General features: G+C 37.4%; 1 protein-coding gene and 1 long non-coding RNA gene across 12 annotated transcripts in view; one reads left to right on the top strand and one right to left on the bottom strand.

The window, feature by feature from the left end:
* LOC140615065 (uncharacterized) overlaps positions 1-21,964 on the bottom strand; it is a 53,880-nt gene that overhangs the window by 21,432 nt on the left and 10,484 nt on the right. The gene's annotated exons all lie outside the window — the stretch shown is intronic.
* The window catches only part of NARS2 (asparaginyl-tRNA synthetase 2, mitochondrial), a 135,922-nt gene that overhangs the window by 106,420 nt on the left and 7,538 nt on the right, over positions 1-21,964 (top strand). For 3 of the 10 annotated variants that reach the window (XM_072794805.1, XM_072794800.1, XM_072794803.1), the window contains exons 12-13: positions 7,228-7,325; positions 9,872-9,898. In XM_072794805.1, the coding sequence (XP_072650906.1) occupies positions 7,228-7,325; positions 9,872-9,898 (125 nt within the window). Of the gene's footprint in view, positions 1-7,227; positions 7,326-9,871; positions 9,899-10,362; positions 10,898-11,488; positions 13,637-13,873; positions 15,108-15,512; positions 21,154-21,964 lie in introns of those variants that run through there. The other 7 variants (XM_072794797.1, XM_072794801.1, XM_072794798.1 and 4 more) reach the window with 7 other exon arrangements.

The raw sequence follows: 21,964 nt of genomic DNA, 5'->3' as shown, positions 1-21,964 counted from the left end.
TGTCTGTCAGCAGTAAGAGCAAAAGCTCAGAGAGATTGAAACCACAAACATGTTTCCTGTGGTTTGTGGAACATGCTTCTTCTCTTGATAATAATACATAATGTTGCTCCATTGTTGGTAGCAGCCTGTCAGAAACTGAATAGGGAGGTGTTCAGTTTGTGTTTTTCATTAATACTTAAAAATACTAAGGTAGGAAGAGAAGGTGGAAGAAGAGACATTCAACTTTTTCCTCTCTGAAGTTAGCATAGAAAAGGTAATTTTTTTTAAAAAGGTAATGTATTAAAGGCCTTGTTCCTATCCAATCTGTTTGTTTTTCAATTCAAGGTTTGCATTTTATTTTCAGTACATTGAGTGGAATCAAAGAGTAAGAGTCAAAAAGGAGTGTCATAAGTAAAGAAAGACCAGGGCTTTTTGAGCTTGAATACCAACACAGACTATTTCTAGACAGCATGCCACCGCAGCTGTGTGATTTAAACAAAATAAAAACACACACAGTAGAGGAAGATGTGCATTCTGGCCTAGAAGATATGCCCAAAGTGGAATGAATTTTACTTAAGACTAAGGGAGTTAGCAATGACTGTAGTACAATTACTTGTAGCCTTCATTGTTATCTGTGTAGAAGAGTGAAAGGACAGCAGAACTAAAATCTTTCCACTTCTTTCAGGTCTTCCAAAGATGCGTAGGAACATAGAGGAGATTGTAGCTACAGAAGTGCTTAAATTTGATCAAACTTGGGAGTTAAGGGGACATTTTTTTTTAAATTTTTATTTATTTGTGATAGTCACACAGAGAGAGAGAGAGAGAGGCAGAGACACAGGCAGAGGGAGAAGCAGGCTCCATGCACCGGGAGCCCGACGTGGGATTCGATCCCGGGTCTCCAGGATCGCGCCCTGGGCCAAAGGCAGGCGCCAAACCGCTGTGCCACCCAGGGATCCTAAGGGGACATTCTATAATCCAGCCTGTGAATTTTAACTTTCCCGAATGAAGGGCAGGATTGCTCAGCCCTAGCTCTTTAAGCGAGCCTCAGACTCCCATAAACCACAGATCTGCCAACCCATAAGGGCAAATTGTAATGATGAGCTCATGTTCTATCTAGGCCACTTGCCTGTTTCCAGCCTCTTTGCACTCTTAACCTCTCACCACCTGTCACTGGGCAAACACACAGCCATGTTTGTCTCATTAGTTCTTAGATTTGTGTGATTCTGTCCATGTTTCACATTTTGTGCACCTTTGTGTCATGGTTTGTACTCTCTTATGTCTGTATGTACTCTCTACCTCTACTTGAGCACCGGAAAGAGTAATAGTTTCTGTAGTAATTAGCTCAGCATTTATCAGGGGGAGACACAACATAGAAGAATCCTGTTGGAAATTTCAACTCTCACTAAAAGGTATGGAAATTTGAAGGAGCTGTGTCAGTAATCTTCAGGGAGTGCGGTGTTTTCTGTGTCATATCAGAGGAAGTGCAGCTCTCTGTTTATCAAATGTAAATGTCTTCATTTATAGTTGAGGAATAGTTTGCTATATTATAGCTGCTCAGAAAGTGTGCAGACTCCGTAGAGAGATTAGAGGGTATCATAGTAAAAGGAAAGCAGGAAGTATAACTGATAGAGTTGAAAAGAGATGCAACCTAAAGAACAAGAGAAGAGAAGAAGATGACATGGAGAAAGAAAGGAAAACAAAGCCTTCATGGGCCTTTCTTCAAAAGAGCTAAATCAGTTCTTGATAAAAAAGAAACAATATGCTTGGTTATAGAACATTTATGAGGCACCGTGAAGGAATGTCTTACTCAAAGGATCAATCTCTCTCAAAAGGAGAAGCAACTTTACTCTTTGTCAAGAAAATATCACATGAATTCGTGCACCTGAAAGTGTGAATTTTCAGGCCATCCAAAGAAAGGACATAAATGATGTGTGTATTCCTTCTGCTTGTCACAAAATTAAGAGTGATATATGGGACTTTATCTGGATGTCTTCTAAAATTTTTATTCAACTAAAATAGCTATTTTGTTCGGTTCTTTTCTATTTTGGTAAGTTCTTTACTTCTTTTCCTTTTCTAACCCCCTCTCCCAGAGTACAGAGGAAGAAATAGGAGAACTATTCTGACCTTAATTCTCTAATTAACAATGAGGATTTGGTTGGGAGAGTGGAAGTGAAAGATTCCATGTCAGTTCGGGAGAGGGGAGGCTACATAGTAAACTGTTGTACTCTACATAAATAGTGGCCACTACTCTCTCAGAGGAGATTATATTTTCCTGCCGCATCAACATCCGTTTAGTGACTCACATGTGACTTGTATTGGCCAAAGAATAGTTAGCAAGTGTGACCTATATCCATTACTCCTGGACAAATGTTTTTAGTACATACTTGTCTGTGTTCTTTTTTTTCCTGTCTGCCAAATCAGCAGTACCTCACAAAGTGGTTTTTTTTATCAGCCTCAAGCCAGGATGGACATGTAGCATAAGTTTTAAAAAGCCAATTCATTGTTGTAAAGCAGAAGTTGTCAGTCATGTACTACTTTGTGTCCTCTGCCTCCCCGTCCTGCCTCCTTACCTCCACTCCTATGCTGGAGACATTTAGCAGTATCTGATGACATTTTTGGTTGTCACAACTAGGGCATTGAAACTGACATCTGGTGGTAGAGGCCAGGTATACTGCTAAATATCCCACGATGCACAGGACAGACCCTCACAACAAAATTATTTGGCCAAAAATGTCACTAATGCTGAGATTGAGAAGTCTGTTATAAGCTTCTGGGATTGTTTATAACTGGGTTATTAGGATAATGTAACCTATCCTGACTAATACAGCAACTACCACAATTAATTTTATGATAACTAATGTAGAAATAACTGGGCTTAACCATCTTAATGTCTTGGTTATTAGGAAAACAGGTTTGAAAGAAATCCAGAAGAAAAAATGTAGATATCGTACTATAGCATAAGGTTTTAAAGGTGACTCAGATGGCTCAGTCGGTTGAGCATCCAACTCTTGATTTCAGCGCAGGTCATGATCTCAGAGTTTTAAGATGGAGCCCCAAATTGGACTCCATGCTGGGCATAGAGCCAGCTTAAGATTATCTCTCCCTCTCCTGCTCTCTCTCTCTCTCTCTCTCAAATAAAAAAAAAAAAAGATTTTGAAGGTTACTCAAAAGATTCAGAAGCTATCAGTTCCACAACTGTTACTGTGCAGTTGCAAATATTCCAGATAAATAAAAACTAAATAGGTCTAAAACCAGTATGGTTGTACATTGAATTCCCCAGGGAGCTCACATATTAAAATAAAGAAGGTTTGTAATCAAAGATAAATATGCATCTTTCATGGTCCTCTAAAAATAGCATTTAAAAAAGCCTAAGTTCAAAATTAACATAATTGAGACCTACAGAAAATGCTAAGATCTCCAAAGGGCTTTGTGCTTGTTTTAGTTGTATTAGCAGCAAACCAAGCAAGAAATGTGTCTCTTATTGGATTCTTATGAACTTATACAGAAAGCAAAACAACACATTCCCTCGTGGCCCCAGCTGGATTACCTGTTTCCTGTTCTTCCATGATAGCTGATTCTCCAACATCTGTTTTTGAGGCAGTGAACTTTTATAAACTTTGCCTATACTTACAGTAGCAGAGGCAATTACTGCTCACCTTTGTGGCTTGGAATTGCCTCAACTTCCAAAGCTTAGAAATGATAGATTTTGGATATACCTGTCCCTTCTTAATAGAACTACACAAAGATGGAATGCTATACTTCAGGGATAGTGATTTTCAGTTGTTAAATGTTTTCAAGCAAAGCTCAGAGAGCCACTTGGTGTCTATTCTTTTCTAATCCAGATGGCCTGTAATTCTAAATTTAAAACTTTGGATTAAGGTTAAGAACAGATTTTTGATCAGGTGTCTCTCAACTTCTAATATATGTTAGCCATATCTAAAAGCAAGATACTAAGAAATAAAGATGCCAGTCATTCAGGGGCTCAGTCAATTAAGGATCTGCCTTTGGCTCAGGTCATGATCTCTGGGTCCTGGGATCAAAGCTCTTGTTGGACTCCTTGCTCAGCGAGGAGTCTATTTATTTATTTCTCCTTCTCCCATTGCCCCTCCCTTCTGCTCATGTTCTCTCTTTCTCTTTCAAATAAGTGAATACAATATTAAAAAAAAACTCTCCCTTGAAACTTCTTTCTCTGAGAATAGAAAGGGTAACTGCAGGGTCCTGGTCAGAGTCCAACTCTATTAATTGTGTAGCCTCTGAGAATTTCCTCTCAAGGCTTTCTTGTCCACCTGTCCAAAGCTGTGTGTTTCATTCCCTGTCATCATATCTGAGTCACCAAATCTGCATTCCGAATTATCTGCTTGGTCATTATAGTTTCCCCAAGTTCACAGAAGAATTACTAAGATGTGGTCAACAAGCAGTGTTAGTGTGACAAAATCTGTTTGCACATTTACTTCTCACCAGCTGAGTAAGTGGTAGGAAATTTAGTAAAAGAAGCTATTAGTGAATTTCTGTTTTCTCTCGCTGTAATTCACACCAAATCATATCTGATGTTTTCTCTTTTAATGATATAATGAAGATGAGGCATACAGTATTTGGGGTGCACTCTTGAATTATTACAGTTTTATTAATTTCAATTATTTATAAGAGATACCTCAGTCAAAAGTTCTGAAATCAAAACAGGGCAATTGCTTTATAGTAAATTGTAAAGTATAAATTGTATAGTAAAGTAAGGCTATAAGTAAGACAGTGTTTAAGAAAAGAGTTTATAATGTCATGTGACATTTAATTAAATGTGAGGGGCCCCTGGCTGGCTCAGTCAATAGAACATGCAACTTTTTTTTTTTTTTTTTTTTAGATTTATTTATTTTAGAGAGCGAGAGCATGCCCATACTAGCATGCCCTCGACTGGGGAGAGGGACAGAGGGAGAGACTCTCCAGCAGACCCTGGCCAATGGGAGAGCTGGAGGTGGGGCTTGGTCTCACAATCCATGAGGTCATGACCTGAGCCGAAATCTGGAGTCAGTTGCTTAACAAATTGAGCCACTCAAACACCCTAGAGTGTGCAACTCTTGATCTTGGGGTCGGGAGTTTGAGTCCCACATTAAGTGTAGAGCTTACTTTAAAAATTTTTTAATTGAAGATTAAAATATATTTTATGAATTTCTGATTTTTCATTTGTTGTAATATATATTTCTTAGTTTCATCTTCTTTTTTTAAATTTTTTTAAAAGATTTTATTTTTAGAGCACAAGCAGGGAGAAGGGAAGAAAGAGAGGAAGGGGGAAAGAATCCCAAACAGATTCCCCACACAGATCCTGGGCAGAGGGCCTCCATCTCATGACCCCCAGATCATGACCTGGGTAGAACCAAGTTGGACACTCAACCAGCCAATCCACCCAAGCACCTCAGTTTTGTGCCTTCTTAATAATGCTTGCTACCTGCCCCACAAAAAAGAACCACCAAGTCACAGAATAATACAGATAGCAAATAAACATAAAAGTTAAATATTACTAGTAACTGAAAAAATAGAAATTAAAATATAAAGCTACTATTTTCCTTTATTGAAAGTTTTTTGTATGTTTTCTTATTATAAAAGTGTAACACATCTTCATTGTAGAAAATAAGAAAATACCAGACAGAGAACAGAAGAAATCATAGTGGCAGCATAATTAACATCTCATGTAGATGCCAATCTTTTTTAATTCATGTCTAAGATTTTTTATCCATGTTTAACAGTTGTCTCCTATTGACATGACTTGAATTTTTGTTATTTTAGGTAATGCTGCAATAAACACCCTGTGTGGTAATCTTTTTTGGTTTGGGGGTTGTTGGGGGGTTTTTTGTTTTTTATTTTAGAGAGCAACCAGTTCCTGGTTTTTTTGATTTTGATTTTAGAGAGCAACCAGTTCCTGGTTGGTAGAATTGCCAAGGCTGGGTCAAATCATGTGGCATTTTTAAGGGTTTTGATGATCTTTCCCCAAGTTACTGACCAGAAAGATTCTATCAGACATAAGAGAATACTGGCTTATGCAACTTCTAATCCATGTTGTCTGTGTTGTTTTCTTACTTTTATATTATGATAACTCCAAAATGCTATCTCATTGTTTCAGTTTTTACTTTTTTGATTAATAATCAGAACATTTTCTTTTTTTTTTTTTTTAAAGTAGGCTCCATGCCCAGTGTGGAGCCCATTGTGGAGCTTGGACCCATTACCCTGAGATCAGGACCTGAGCTGAGATCAAGAATGGGACAGTCAACTGAGTCACCTAGGTGCCCCAATAATCAGGACATATTTTACATGTCCTACCAAAATACTATAAGTTAAAGAAAAATCTTCATTGCCAAATTATTTACAAGAAAACAAACAAAAGACACACACTAAAATGCTCAACAAGAGAAAAGCAGTTAGATAAAAACTGTTACTTTTAAACAATAAACTATGCAGGTATTAAAACATTCAGTATTGCGCCGCCTGGCTGGCTCAGTCAGTGGCATATATGACTCTTGATCTCAGAGTTTTAAGTTCAAGTCCCATGTTGGGTAGAGAGATTTTTATTTTTTTAATTAAGTATGCAAAGTATACTAACATCAGAAAAAAATTTATAATACTAAGTAAAACATTAGAATGATACATTTTTATGTGTAATTTGATCTACTGTACTCCATAAACATGGAAGAAAAAAAATCAGAAAGAAAATATGCCAAAATGCAATTGCTTCTGCATGGTGATAGATGACTTTTAATATCTTATAATTTTTAATACTTGCCACATTTTTTATAATTAACATACCACATTTGTGAAGAAAACACATTTCTGGGGGAACCTGGGTGTCTCAGTGGTTGAATGTTTGCCCTGGGCTCATGTTGTGATCCCGGTGTCCTGGGATCAAGTCCTGCATCAGGCTCCACACAGGGAGCCTGCTTCTCCCTCTGCCTATGTCTCTGCCTCTCTCTCTGTGTCTCTCATGAATAAATAAATAAAATCTTAAAAAAAACATATTTCTGTTAAATATACTGCATATATGGTGCAAGAGAGGAAACTGTCCATCTGTAATTTGTGTATCATGTATTCTAAAAATAATACAAAATATTTTATTTTGAAACAGATAACATAAACAAGATTCTGGTAAGCAGTTAAATAGCCACTTGTTAAAATGTTAAAAGTTCCACTTCCTTGAGATGCTGACAATTGTTGGAATCCCCTGAAAATGTAAAATGTGAAATTGCTCATGACTTTTTTCCTTTTTAGGTTGCTGCTGTTGATCTTTTGGTTCCTGGAGTTGGAGAGCTCTTTGGAGGAAGCCTCAGAGAGGAACGGTACCATTTCTTAGAGCAGCGACTGGCCAGGTATTGATCAGACATAAACAAAATTCAAAAATTGAAGATGGGGCACTCGAAGGCAGTCTTGGCAGAGTCACAAAGAACAGCAAATGGGCCTCAGTGCCTAACTGACCTGAATCTCAGACTCTCTGTGGCCTTGAGCAAGTTGTCATGTGACTTCCCTGAGCTCCCCTTTCTTAAAGATTGGAACTGCTATGTGAAATAAGGCCACAGTGACATGTGCCCACTATTTGGTGCATATTTCTCCCTGTGGAAATTGCTTTTTAAAAAGTTAATGGTAGAAGACAACCTTAAAGGGTTTCCTTCATTTTCCCCCTTCTTTCTGTTCTTTTTTATTTACTCTAAATTATGATTGGGAACATAAACTAAGACTCCTTTAGAGCCATAAAGAAAAGACAGACTCTGAACGAGAGAAAGGATAAAGATGGAGAAAGAAAGATACTAAAAATATCCACTAAACTAACATTTAGAATAAGCAGTTTTTCCTTCCTCAGGTTTTCTGCTATGTAAGGGTCTTGATTAAGCTATTTGAATAACTCATTTTAACTTGCTGCTTGAGACCTAGGAAACGAATCCATAAACACACAGAAAATGTTTTGGAGATGAGAAGTAGGGAATCGTGTTTCTAATTGAACTACCACTCCTATGTATGCACGGTCTGCCAACAAACCACAATGACTTCCTAAACTAACCAAGGTTATAAACCTCTGTTTTCCATGGTTTCCACTTTTGCTATGCCAGACTTTTAAAAAAAAAAAAGGTTTTTCCCATGTTGAAGGCTTAATCCCACTCTCCTACTCTCCAGATAATACTGGATTTCATAGAAACCTGGAAAAGCCTGAATATGATAGTTTGAAAATATCCTGTTAAAATAGCCATTTATAAGGCCTTCTTTTCCTAATGGAGAAATGCTAAAAGTTTATGCTTTTCCACAATCCCAACCTATAAATTTATTGGGTAACTTGGTTTTGTAATCCAATCATTTGAACTGCTCTATTTGATTAGGGTCCAGAAGAAGAAAGGAAATAAATATGTTCTGAGAAGCCTCTATTTAGTTAGATTACTAACTCCTTACTATTACTATACTGTTAAGAAAGTCCTGGGAAAATCATGAAAATGAAGTAAAGGTCAAACTCCTTAGATGGAAAGAATTTGAAGATCTCTGGGTTTTTTTGAAGCACAATAAAAATCACACATGGCAAGAAACCTCATTTGTTGAAAGATTAATTGGTTTGTTTTCTTTGCTTGCTTCCTTCCTTCAGGAAACCTTTCCTCATAACATTACATGTTTACCTAATATCTGATAATATCCAAATTTATCTTTCCTAATGAAATAGTTCTATGTGTTTCCCTGTCTCAGGGATCTATCTGTGACTTCGGTTCATGTTTTCTGTATAACTGATTTTTTCATAGTCCTTATCACTTCAGGTGCACTGTGATCCTAAATACTTTTAAAGGGCTGAAATTAATTTTTTATAACATTTATTTTTATTTTTAAGTAATCTGTACACCCAATGTGGGGCTGAAACCTACAACCCTGAGATCAAGAGTTGCACACTGTACCAACTGAGCCAGCTAGGTGTTAAAGGGCTGAAATTAATTTTAATGAGTATTAAGAGCTTAAAATTTTATTAACATTTTTCACATTGGCAAAACAAAAACCAATTTACAACCATATTTTGAAGGCAGAATCTATATTATTAATGCTATAGAATGAAATGTGTCTTTATGTCCCTTGTGTGTACCTCCCAGCAACCTTAAGTAACAGTGCTTTTCTTATGTCATAGAACAAGAAGCTCATCTGAAATGAACCTCTTCTTTTGGGCTCTGGACTATACTTTCTTTCTATAACATTTATTGTCTGTACCACTTACTTCATTATACCTAGGGCTATTGGTTAACTTACCTTTCTTAACCATACTGAATGGTCAGCCTCTCAATCATATTGTATGTTTTTTGAGAGCACAGGTTTTTGTGTGTACTTCTTTATTTTTTTTTTTAATTTTGGGGGGCGGGGGGGCGCCTGGGTGGATCAGTGGTTGGATGTCTGCCATTGACTCAGGGCATGATCCTGAAGTCCCAGGATTGAGTCCCACATCAGACTCCCTACATGGAGCCTGCTTCTCCCTCTGCCTGTGTCTCTGCCTCTCTCTCTCACTCTCTCTCTCATGAATGAATGAATGAATGAATGAATAAATAAATAAATAAATAAATAAATAAATAAATAAATAAATCTTTAAAAAAAAATTGGGGGGGGGGAAAGATTTATGTATTAGAGACAGCGAGTGCACACCTGAGCAGAGGGAAGGACAGAGGGAGAGGAAGAAGCAAACTCCCCACTGAGTGGGAAGCCCAACATGGGGCTCGATCCAAGGACTCCAGGACCATGACCTGAGCTGAAGGCAGACGTTTAACCGACTTAACCACCCAGGCATTCCTGTGTCTACTTCTTTATAAAGAACACTGCACACAACCCAGGATAAATGTTTGGTGGTTGGTATCTTCGTCTTATTGCCATTGTTTGAAAGAATTTTGTTTCTTTCATCTTACAGATCAGGACTAACAGAAACCTACCAATGGTAAGAATGTGGCCCTTAATCATTCTTATTCTAGCTATTGGTCTGATTGTTATGTAGGTTTTATATGTATTCCCTAAGCACTGTGGAAGAGTATTAAGAATGAATAGGGGATCCCTGGGTGGTGCAGCGGTTTGGCGCCTGCCTTTGGCCCAGGGCGCGATCCTGGAGACCCGGGATCGAATCCCACGTCAGGCTCCCGGTGCATGGAGCCTGCTTCTCCCTCTGCCTGTGTCTCTGCCTCTCTCTCTCTCTCTCTCTGTGTGACTATCATAAATAAATAAAAAATTTAAAAAAAAATTAAAGTATAAGATCTTTAAAAAAAAAAAGAATGAATAGGTAGGTTCTCAGAAGATTACTTATTCCCTTTTAGTGCTGGAAAAATAGTAATAATATAGGCTGCCTTTTATTTATTACTTATTGTGTGCCATATAACTGTGTTAAAATTTTAATGTATTTTTTAAAAGATTTACTGATTTATTTGAGAGAAAGAGAACGCAAACCAGGAGAGAGGCAGAGGGAGAGAGAGAATCCCAAGCAGCCTCCCCACTGAGCATGGAGCCGGATGAGGAGCTCAATCCCAGGACCCTGAGATCATGACCTGAGCCAAAATCAAGAGCCAGACCCTCAACCAAGTGAGCCATCCAGGCACCCCTGAATGTATATTTTCTTATGTAATTATTATAACACCTTGTGAGTTAGGTACTATTTTCATCTCTTTTTTATTACCCCTCCAGACCTAAGGCTGAGAGATATTAACTAACTTAAAACCACACAGAAGCATAGAGCTGAGGCTTTGTTCCTATCTTTTTAGCTTCAGTTTCTCTCTGTGTGAAACTGGGGTTTGAGCTAAGTGATCCCTAAAATCTATAGAAATCTAAGCTGCATAGGGAAGATCACTTGTCTGTATTCATACATTTACATCTCCAAAATTGTTCTGATTTTCTTTCTGCAGACCCTTTCTTCAAGTACTTTTCAATATATACAAATTATGTAATTATATTTTTATAGTAGCATTCCTTCATATTAATTATTAGTATTCTTAATTCGTTTGCTATCCTCAGAAGAAGGAAGAGTCAAATTACACACCCTACTTTTGGTAATGGAAGAGCTAGATTATAGAAATGCCAAAGCCTAAAATTACGTTCAGGTCATGACCCTTGAATGCCTTATTATATACCAGTAGTGACCTTAGGCATACTTAAATCTCTCCAAGTCTTGGTTTTCTTGGCTGTGAAATGGAATAATAGTATCTACTTAACAGGATTATTGTGAGGATAAAATGAAACAATGTAGGTTAAGTATCTACCTAGAATGGAACCTCAGTTTCTTTTCCTTTTCTTTCTTTTGTTCTCAGCCTTATTAGGTAGATGAACCTAACCAAGCAAGCTTATGCATTTGCCTGTTTTTGTGTGTCTACAAGATAATCTTCATAGTGGGGAAAAACTAGCTAGATCACAAATTCTAATTGTTGGTTAAATAAGTTTGGGTCTTTTTAGTCTTTATTAACCATTCCAATACTATTCTTGTCCCAGCTAAAGTTTTCAAACTTTTAAAATTTCTTTTTTTTTTTTTTAAATTTTTTTTTTTAAGGTATTTATTTATTTATTTGTGATAGTCACAGAGAGAGAGAGGCAGAGACACAGGCAGAGGGAGAAGCAGGCTCCATGCACCGGGAGCCCGACGTGGGATTCGATCCCGGGTCTCCAGGATCGCGCCCTGGGCCAAAGGCAGGCGCCAAACCGCTGCGCCATCCAGGGATCCCCAAACTTTTAAAATTTCTAAATAAAAATATCTAGTATTTGAATCTGCTTCCCTTTATCTGGTAATCATATAATATTTTAAAGGTGGAAGGGATTTAGAAATCTTCAAGTTTGTAGTCTCTACTAGTGTTCCATTCCACTGTGAGTAGCCACCCCAAGTGTCAGATAATTTACTCACTTTCTATTTCTACATGCCAAATGTAAGTCACATTTATAACTAGTTCCACAAATTTCATACCATCTCTTCTACAGTCTGGCTACCCTAGAATCAATTTAACAACAATCAAAAATAAAAAATCCAACAAATGCGTATTTGTTCAAAAACTTGTTTTTTATAAGTGGACTTGTCTATATATCAAAGCAAAGGCAAGAAAAATGCTATAGACTGAATCCATCTGCTGAATTCATTTTCCAGACATGTATGCCCGTGTATACATTGACGTATGAGAAATTTAGAGATAGCTAAAGCTATTGCTGGACTTCTAGCAGCCAGCCCAGATCCTGCAGATATTTATGGCAGGTGGTTTGATAGGCCTTTCATCTCATTTTCTCAGTAAATGAAAGTATATCCTGTCCTCATGCCTTATAAACTTAAAGTTAATTCAGCTACAAAATATTTCATTTACTCAAGATTGTGCTTCTTCCATTATTCCTGATAGTTCTTAATAATCTGAAGTTTTATACTAGATATCCTATTTATTGATCCCTCACTTAATTGTAATTCACCTTGTTGCAATTCATCTTTTAGAAAGATAAGTATTTAATCTTAACTGTCTAAAATACTGATACATGTGGTCATTATTATTAATAGTGGGGAAATAAGTGATAGTCTTTTTTTAATATTTATTTACTTACTTATTTATTTATTTATTTATTTATTTATTTGAGAGAGTGAGAGAGAACATGAGGGAAAACAGAGAAAGAGAAGCAGACTCCTTATTGAGCATAAAGACCCCAGCGCAGGGCTTGATCCCAGAACCCCCATATCATGACCCTAGACAAAGACAGACGCTTAGCCCACTGAGCCACCAAGGCAACCTGTGATAGTTTTTATTCTTGAAAAGCCATATGAGTACTAGCTATGGCACTTAAGTTTTATTCTAGAACTGATTTTACAAATTATTCAAGAAGCTATAACTGGGACGCCTGGGTAGCTCAGTGGTTGAGAATCTGCCTTCGGCTCAAGGCGTGATCCTGGAATCAGGATTGAGTCCCCCATTGGGTTCCCTGCAGGGAACCTGCTTCTCCCTCTGCCTATCTCTCTGCCTCTGTCTCTCTGTGTCTCTCATGAATAAATAAATAAATCTTTAAAAAAAGAAAAAAGAAGAAGCCATAACTTGCTTTTAATCAATATTGTATAACTAAAGAATTCCCCCACCAAATGACATAGTAAAAATACTTACAAAGTCTTCCTCCTCTTCCTTTAGTGAAATAAATTTATTACAGGCTGGTGTGTTGAATTCTGAATTCAAATCATGACTGCACCATTTTCTAGCCATGGGATCTCATATGGGAATTGAATGAGTATAAACAAAGCTTCAGAGCCTATCTAGCTTTCCAGAAAAATGACTCTGGACTTATTCTACTAGGTTTGAAGCACAGAACTGGAAATTTCACTCTAGCATTCAAGAGTATATTTTTATGCCTTCAAACAATAAATCGTCATAGAGTTAGTAAAGTATCTACTCTAGAGCAGACCCTGGAGATAAAAGGTTGAATAGGACACAGTTCCTGCCCTTTATAGAGCTTATAGTCTAATCAAGTAGGGGCATCTTTTTATGATTTATCAGGCAAAACCCTTCACTCTCCTATGTGTATTAAACAACATGATTTTAGTAAGAAAAAAGCATTAACATATTAAGACATAGAAGTAGAATGCATTTTCAAGAAAATTAACATTTTTTGTAACTTTGTGAGGCAGGTTTTCTGTATGTAAGTCCATAAATGACTTAAAAAGGATCAAGTAAAAAAAAAAGGATCAAGTGACCAAAGCCCATTAATGCATGACAGAATTTGTTGCTGTTTGAGTAAACCTTCAACAGATCATTTTAACTTTTCTGTGTCATTCACCTGTCCTTGGAAGGAAAAGATTTGTTTACCACAATGATGTGAATAATAACAAATGGTTGCAGAATACTTTTGAAACAAAATCCTGTCACGACGTCTGATTCAGCACAGCATCTATAGTTGAGGATTCTCTGTTTTTCAAAATCAGGTACCTGGACCTCCGTCGATTTGGATCTGTTCCCCATGGAGGTTTTGGGATGGGATTTGAACGCTATCTGCAGTGCATCTTGGGAATTGACAATATCAAAGATGTTATCCCTTTTCCAAGATTTACTCATTCATGTATTTTATAGCCGGAAGACTGGTTAAGGAAAATTACCCCGTACCAGACATACTGCATGTGAATATGCATACAGGAGAATGCATGTTTGAATTTTAGAAATGCAGAAGCTTTCAGTATGTAATTGTCATGCCATAAGATAGAGCATATGAAAAATAGAACTGATCATAATTTTCCTAGAAAGTTGAGAGCATTTCATGGGAAGATGAACTCCCTCAAGAAGAGGTACTTATAGCAGGTAGCATCTCAAATCTATTATGTGAAGTAAGAAGAAATGAAGAGACTGAACCATAGTCTGAAAGGTCCTTTCAAACTCTCAAGACATGATGAGATGGTATTTTAATTTGTCTTTAATCATTAGATCACTGCCCTCTGTGACCTTTGAGAAACACTTGTAGCTAAAAAGAATGTTTTTTGGATCATTTGCCACGTGCCATTTAACCTATGATAAATGCCCATCTTGTTTTCATCAACTTACTAGACATCACAGAAAAAAATATTCCTTTCGGGGTCCTTAAGTTACTATTCTGAATTGAAATCTTCTTTCATCAGACTGGGTGAAAACAGTCACATTTAATAACTGTTGATCTTTAATTATAAAAATGAATGAGATGTATTAATTATCTAAACTAATGACCGTTGTTATAATTTGTTTATAATAGATGTTTATAACTTCCCTGATAATAAAATAGATTTAAAAAATAAATAAATAAATAAATAAATAAATAAATAAATAAATAAATAAATAAAATAGATTTTTGATACCTGTGAAAGAAAAATACAGTTAAAATTTTTAAATTCCACTTGGCCTTTTCCCAATGAAATTTGGAAGAAAAGTATTTTCATTGCAAGATGATGATACAAATATAGCTAAACCTAAAGGATGGGTAATTTGGGATTCAATAAGTAACATTGTCAGGACGCCTGGGTGGCTCAGCAGTTTAGCGCCTGCCTTCAGCCCAGGGTGTGATCCTGGAGTCCTGGGATCGAGTCCCATATTGGGCTCCCTGCGTGGAGCCTGCTTCTCCCTCTGCCTATGTCTTTGTCTCTTTCTCTGTGTATCACATGAATAAATAAATAAAATCTTTTTTAAAAAAAGTAACATTGTTACTTTTATTATTAGTTATTGAGAGGATCGCTGATTTGGGAGTTGAGACCTGATAATTGTAGCACTTTATGTGTATGTTTTTGGACAAGCCACTTACTCTGTATGAGCTCATACATCATTTTCCTCAGAGTTGATATAACAGTTACATGAAAGTGTGTGTATATGTGTGTTTAAAACTGTGAAATGCTACACAAATTGTTTTTAACTCTTTTAGTCCTTATTGAGTTACATACCTATGGACTTACAGCAAAATTGTATACTCAGTAGAGTTTGTATGTATCAAATGATGGTAAATGGCAGGCATACCTGAATAATCAGTTTTCTCTGTCTCATTAGATAATTTATCTTAGGTTATTTCCTAATGACTTTGTATGTGTTTTATTTTATTCTAACTCAAAGCAAACAACTGAAAAGAACTGCAGAACCTTAGAGCTGGAAATCACAGAAGTTACTGAGATGTTCTCATGACCAAACTTCTGCCTGATGCAGAGAGATCCTGTACACCTGGGCAGCCTCTTCTTGGCAAAGTGCTCAGTATCCCACAAACTAGCTCATTCCATTTCTGCATCTCTCTAATTAGTAGCTTTTGCTGAGCTAAAATCTACTTTCCTAAAACTTTAATCCCCTGGGCTTAGATACCAAGTTTAGGATAGTACAAAGAGGTAATTAGGGCTTTCATAAGGCTTGCCTCAATCATGAGTTAAAGATAAAATTCATTTGTTTGTTTGACAGATATTATTTGAGCTTATTCCATATGCCAACAATGGCTGGATGCTAAATAAATGATAATCAACAAAACAGAAATGACCCTTGCCTTCATGGAGTTTACATTCTATTCGAGAAGATACACAATCAGTAAGCAAACAAATATTTTATTTCAAAATATGATGTAAGCTATAAAATTTTATGAAGAGCAGGGCAGGCACAGATAAGGTTGCTAGAGAAGGCATCTCTGAACAGGTGATCTTTAACCTTAGACCTGGGAGATAAATGCAAAAACCATTCTAAAACATTTGCAGGATCAATCAGTATTGATTTGACATTCAGGTATTGATGCTGTATTAATCTTGTGGCATGAGAATCACAAACACTCACAGGCCCCCAACCTGGAGGCACTAATATTTTCTGAGGCTATCAGGAATCATGTCTCCAGTGATTCTTGAGGAACCAGATAGAATTCTAATGTTAACATTACATCCTAAGTAACAGTGATATAAAGAATCATGAATCAGAGAAACCCCAGGTTCCCATCTCAGTGCCACCGTTGATGTCACTGTGTAGCACTAATCAGGCAGGGTCATCTTTGTGCCCTCCATTTATGTCACCTGCAGAATTGTTGTTTCCAAGTGCATCAACTCTAAGGATTCTTCTTCTGTCTCTTGATCTTTCAGGAATTTGTGCTACAGATAGTCACTAATAATAATTGATTTAGAGTCTAACCTTTACATTTTTAGTACCCACTACATCTCCCAAAAATGGACAGTGAAGTTAAATCACTGAAAGTTTTATGATAGACTTCAGTATGTTCATTGTATATGTGTGGGGTGGGATGAGAGAAGGTCCTTCTCAAATAAACATTGTTCCTCACCTTTTCCATAGTCTTCAGCAGTATATTTCCCAACTTTCATACTTACTTATTCTTTTCCTCTGCAATTGATCACAAAACAGGTATCTGGTTGAAGCCAAACACTTGCCACTCATAACAAGCCTCAAAATTTGCATCTTTGGCTCAATACTTTTATTTTACCAGTAATTGAACAACAAATACTAGTATTAGACAAAGATGAAAATGCCAGAACTAAGCAGCAACAGCAGGAAAGAAACTTTAAAATGTCCATCTGTCAACTGGTGTATATAAATATCCAAATTCTACAGAAAAACAGCATCATATAATTCTGTATAATGAATAGAAGTATAGATTTAATAGTTGAGGACTGCCTCTACTATAATAATATTCCTAAAGGACTTTGTGAGAGAAAAGGTGATATGAGGGTGTCTTTATTTGAATAACCAGTTTCCAATGAGGGAAAAATGAGATTCTGTTTTCCCAAGATTTCCAAACATCACCTCAAAATAGTAACCCCAACCACCCAAGAAAGAGTATTTTGAAACTTTGAAATGGTTTTTCCATCATTAATTTCCATTCTCATTTCAAATTTTGAAGTAGGTGGAGAAAAATAGTTACTTTCCATCTGGCTGTCCTCTTGCCTGGGGAAGTTGTGCTGTCTTTTTTTTTTTTTTTTTTTCTTTTTTGGTCTGACAAGAACTTAATTGTGTGAGTGATCCATTCCAGATCTAGACATAACTCTCCCACCCTCTGACCCAGCCCAGAGACTAACTGTCACAGAACAGCAAAGGAACTGTTTGACCTTTTGTCCCTCTCAGACAGGATCTGCCAGAAGCACCCCTCTACAATGTTATACATTCATACTCTCTATAAATTGAATCTAGACATTCAGGCATGACTGAACAGGCATTGAAGATGCAATTGGTGAGATGGATTAACTCTACTCTTCTTTAAACCTCTTGTTTCAGATAATTATAGATGAAAGATGCTTATTTGGATTGGATTGCTATTTATTCATATATTTATTTTAGTAAGTGGTGAGGCAAGAACATAAAAATGCAGAGTTGAAAGACAGATTGGCCTGGATTGAATTGATAAGAAATGTGTGGGGCTTTTTGGCTTCTGATCAATATTTGTATTCAGTCTGCAATCTAAAGTATGTATAATAAAAAGAAAACAGGTGGGAGTAATATCTGATGGTAGTTTCTTCCCAGTGTAGAGTCCAAATTAAAAAGCACTAAGGACAAAAAATAATCTTAACCTACACCAAAATGATTAATAGGACTTCCATAAGACGGATCTTGTTAGATCATAGTCAACACACCTCCAGAAACCCTAGACTTTTTGCCATTACCAGGAGCCCTGGATTACCCCTCTGAGTAGCTAAGGCCCCAGTTAGCTCTTAGGCAGTCTGATTTGGAGTCCAGTGAATTTACAGCCATTATTAGCACACTGTGTGGGAGTTTCTAGAGGAACTTTGTAAAGAAGGCAGGAGTTTTTGTGTTTCTTAAACTGTCATTCAGGCAGCTGTTGAATTAACATAGCTCCTGACTGTTCAGTAACTTTATGCTGCCTCCTTTATTGTTCATAATTGTTATCATTTGAACATCGCTTTACAGTTTACAAAATGTTTTAATGTATTCACAGTGTATTCTGCATTTTGTTATTTTGTAGCTTACCATGCTTCAAATTCATTTGATTTAGTAAAAGATTAGTTTATTTGTTATGAGGATTGGTTATTAGGGATTCCTGGTATCTGAGGAGAGTAAGACTGCAAATAAAGCTCACCACTCTTAGCCTGCAGAGAAACTGAAAGCCCAGAGCTCTGTAGTAACCAAAGAATTTTGTATCTTCAGCCCCAGAGTTTAGTGGACATGTTGCAAAACACATACTTTGGCCTCTGATTTCCTTGTTTTACACAAGGAGAAGAGATTTAAGAGTGTGCTGGGAAATGACAATTGAGTTCAAATGCATTCTAGTAAAGAGAAACACTGACTATGGAATAAAAGGTCCTGGACCCAGCAGTGTGCTAAAGCTTGCTATGTCTCATTTTTTAAAATGAATTTATTTATTTCTGCAAAATACAGCTAGAACTGTATTTTTCAGAATGTGGGCCATTTGCAGCTGTGACTCTTTGACTTACAATCTTTGCACGCTGGCTGAATAGTAACTGCTTTGCTGTTTTTGTAGGATCCTGGATTTGATCCTGAAATCAAGGGATTTGATCCCCTTGTCTATGATATGTAACCTATCCTCCCCTGTATTTTCCCAGCTCCTGGTAGTTTACCCACTCACTATCCCTTCAATGAGTAGGAGCTTTCTACCTAAGATAGAACTTTTTCTATACTTGGAGAACTCTGACCTAATAGTACAGAAACCTGCCTCTCTATAGCAAGTGTAGTAAGCCAGAAACACAGCAACACTGTTTCTTCTCCCCAGCCTTCTGTTCTCCAGGATAGAATCTCTGTAACTGCTCAGATGGACAATCTGCCCTTCTCTGAAGGACTGTACCCCACTAGATTATTCATCAGGCATTGTTACCTTAAAATGGGCCTTTTTCTTGGCAGAGGAATGCTTCCCTCCACTGTCCACCCAGCTGCTACACAAGTACGGTCTGATACCAGTTTTGGTATTAGAAGAGCTTCAAAGTCTCCAATGCCTCCTTGCCAGCTGTCTGTAGTAACGTTCTTCTGCCTGTATGTGTAATAATTGCTGACAAATCCTAATTGCAGCCTCACAGTGTTCAGGGCAGTCCCAGCCCCTTCCATTTGAAGATTGCAGTAATGGATTTGGGTTATATGCACATTTGTTGTTGAAGAACAGTTAAGTTTTTTCACTGAAGACTTCCATTAATATGCATTTTCTTTGCAGTGCCCCAAAAGGCAGGAGCTCATTCCTGTTCAGTTAAGATATAGCTGACCGATGATCCCTTTAAGTGTAATTTCCGTCTTTCACATTCTGCACTACAGGTTTTACATCAGGAAACTGTTGGGTCAAGTTCCTGCCAGAAAATATGGTGCATGTTCAGTGTCTTGGAAAGCACATTAGAGAGGGAGAGAGGACTCTGATTTAAGTGTTGACGTTCTACTTTTGAACAGTGGGACCTTGAGCAAGTTATTTTACCTGTGGGTTTGGATAGGCATCTGCGGGATGAGGGTAATCCTTATCTTACAAACTGCTGTGAGAAACAATGAAGGCATGTAGAAGGGTTTCATAAACTGCACAAATGGGCAGCCCTAGTGGCTCAGCTGTTTAGCGCCGCCTTCAGCCCAGGGCGTGATCCTGGAGACCTGGGATCGAGTCCCACGTCAGGCTCCCTGCATGGAGCCTGCTTCTCCCTCTGCCTGTGTCGCTGCCTCTCTCTCTCTCTCTCTCTTTCTCTCTCTCTCACTGATGAATAAATAAATAAAATCTTTAAAAAATAATAAAAATAAACCGCACAAACTTCATAAGATCTCCTAAGGGGGAAACCTTTTCAAAACTCAAAAAAATCTGTATGAACTAAGATGTTTATTGCATGTTGAATGAAATATTTATAGCCATTAAAAATTATAGGAGAAAATATGTTGAAAAAAATGTCAAATTGTAGTTTGTAACTACAATAGTGTAAAATCTGTATACATGGACAAAAAGCATATGGGGAAAAAATGAGATCACCTGTTTCAGAGCATTGGAACTGAGCAACTTTTTTTTTTTCAAAACCTCGTTGGTATATTCAGTTCAGTTCAATAAACTTACTGAGCACACACTGTGCCCAGGTCCAGTGCAAGATTGCATATACAGAGATAAATAGGACATGCTTCTTGCCTTAGGGACTCCAGTCTTTGCCAGAGTTTACTGTGAATAGGAATCACAGGGGGAGCTTATTAAAAAATTCAGATTACCTGTCCTACCCTAGGAAGTCTGATTCAGTAGATGGAATGGCCCACAGTTTGTACTTCCCAAATAGTGACCCTGCGTGATCCTAATGTAGGCGGCTTATTTCCATACTGTGAGAAAGCTTCAGTGACACTTTAAAATTTTTACAGTAAAAGATAATAATTGCACAAATATGCTCACTAAGGAACATACGATGTTTCTGCCCGCACCTTTGAGCTGGTTTTTATCCCTCTGTACCAAGGAGGGAAAGCCAGCTCACAGAGTGATATTGCTCTTAAACCCATGTAGCATGAAGCCTACCACACCTCTTGACCTAGATCTCTTCCTCCCTTTTTTGTCCACTACCTCACCCATGTTTGGTTTCTTTCTCCATGCATGTGTGTCTCTGCCACTCTGATTCCTCCTATACCCAGTAATCTATCAACATCCAGATTCTTCCTTTTCCTTTCTCCAGCTGACCCCCCAACCAGGTATGTCCATTTTATTGAAACAAGCATATCTGCTTCACTAATTTGTTCTGGAAGGCTCTTATGTATGGTTAATGTTTCTCAGAAAACTCAGGAGTGGTCTATTCATTGATCAAGAACTACAAAATTATCATATGTGGAAACTTTGGTGTTTTGGTGCTTGATTGACTGTCATTTAGCTCTTGATTAACTTTCTTCCAGTGAGTTAGCAGCACTCAACAGATTCCTGTCCTGCCAGTGGAATTAGAGTACACCCTGCATTCTGACACAGCACTACTTGTCTCGACATGCCTGTAAATGGGTTTGGGTAGCTTTCTCAGTCTACACACCTGTCACCTCTTAGTCACCCAGAATCAAAGTATTACAACCCTGATCACACTGTCTGAGATTATGAGGCTTTATTTCAAGAAGAGTGACACTCTAAAATGCAGCCAGGATTTCTACATTTTCACATGTTTATATTACTTCAAGATACCAGTGGTTGGACAATGGCTGCCAGACTCTCTTCATTATGCTCCCTCAGCACGATATGCAAATACTGGCCATCTTAAACTGTCATTTGTCTTCTCTGCCAGAACAAGAGCTCTGTAACACAGAGGAGACTGCATCCATCTTTGTATCTGCAGTACCTTGGAGAGTATCAGGCATATAGTGGGTACTCACCAAATAACTCTTGAATGAATTAACTGTCATTGAGGTGTCCCCCCAAAAAAGAGGAAATATGTTCATCAGACCAAAGGAAAATATTCCTTAAAAAGTAATTCCTCAGCTGTCTTTTCCCTCTTTATGTGACTGAAATATTTCATAAATTTTTAAACCTGCCCTTTCAGCATAAAAATCCAACTCTGGAGCCACTGCCTGAATAGAAACAAAGAGTCAGGAGTCTTTTAAAAGTATGTGAGTTCAGCTAGTGATTTGTCCTTAGGAGCTATTACTGA

Source organism: Canis lupus, chromosome 23, assembly GCF_048164855.1.
Source record: "Canis lupus baileyi chromosome 23, mCanLup2.hap1, whole genome shotgun sequence".
Taxonomy (NCBI): domain Eukaryota; kingdom Metazoa; phylum Chordata; class Mammalia; order Carnivora; family Canidae; genus Canis; species Canis lupus.
Note: the sequence above shows the minus strand (reverse complement) of the source record. Positions and strands in the feature narration are given on the sequence as shown.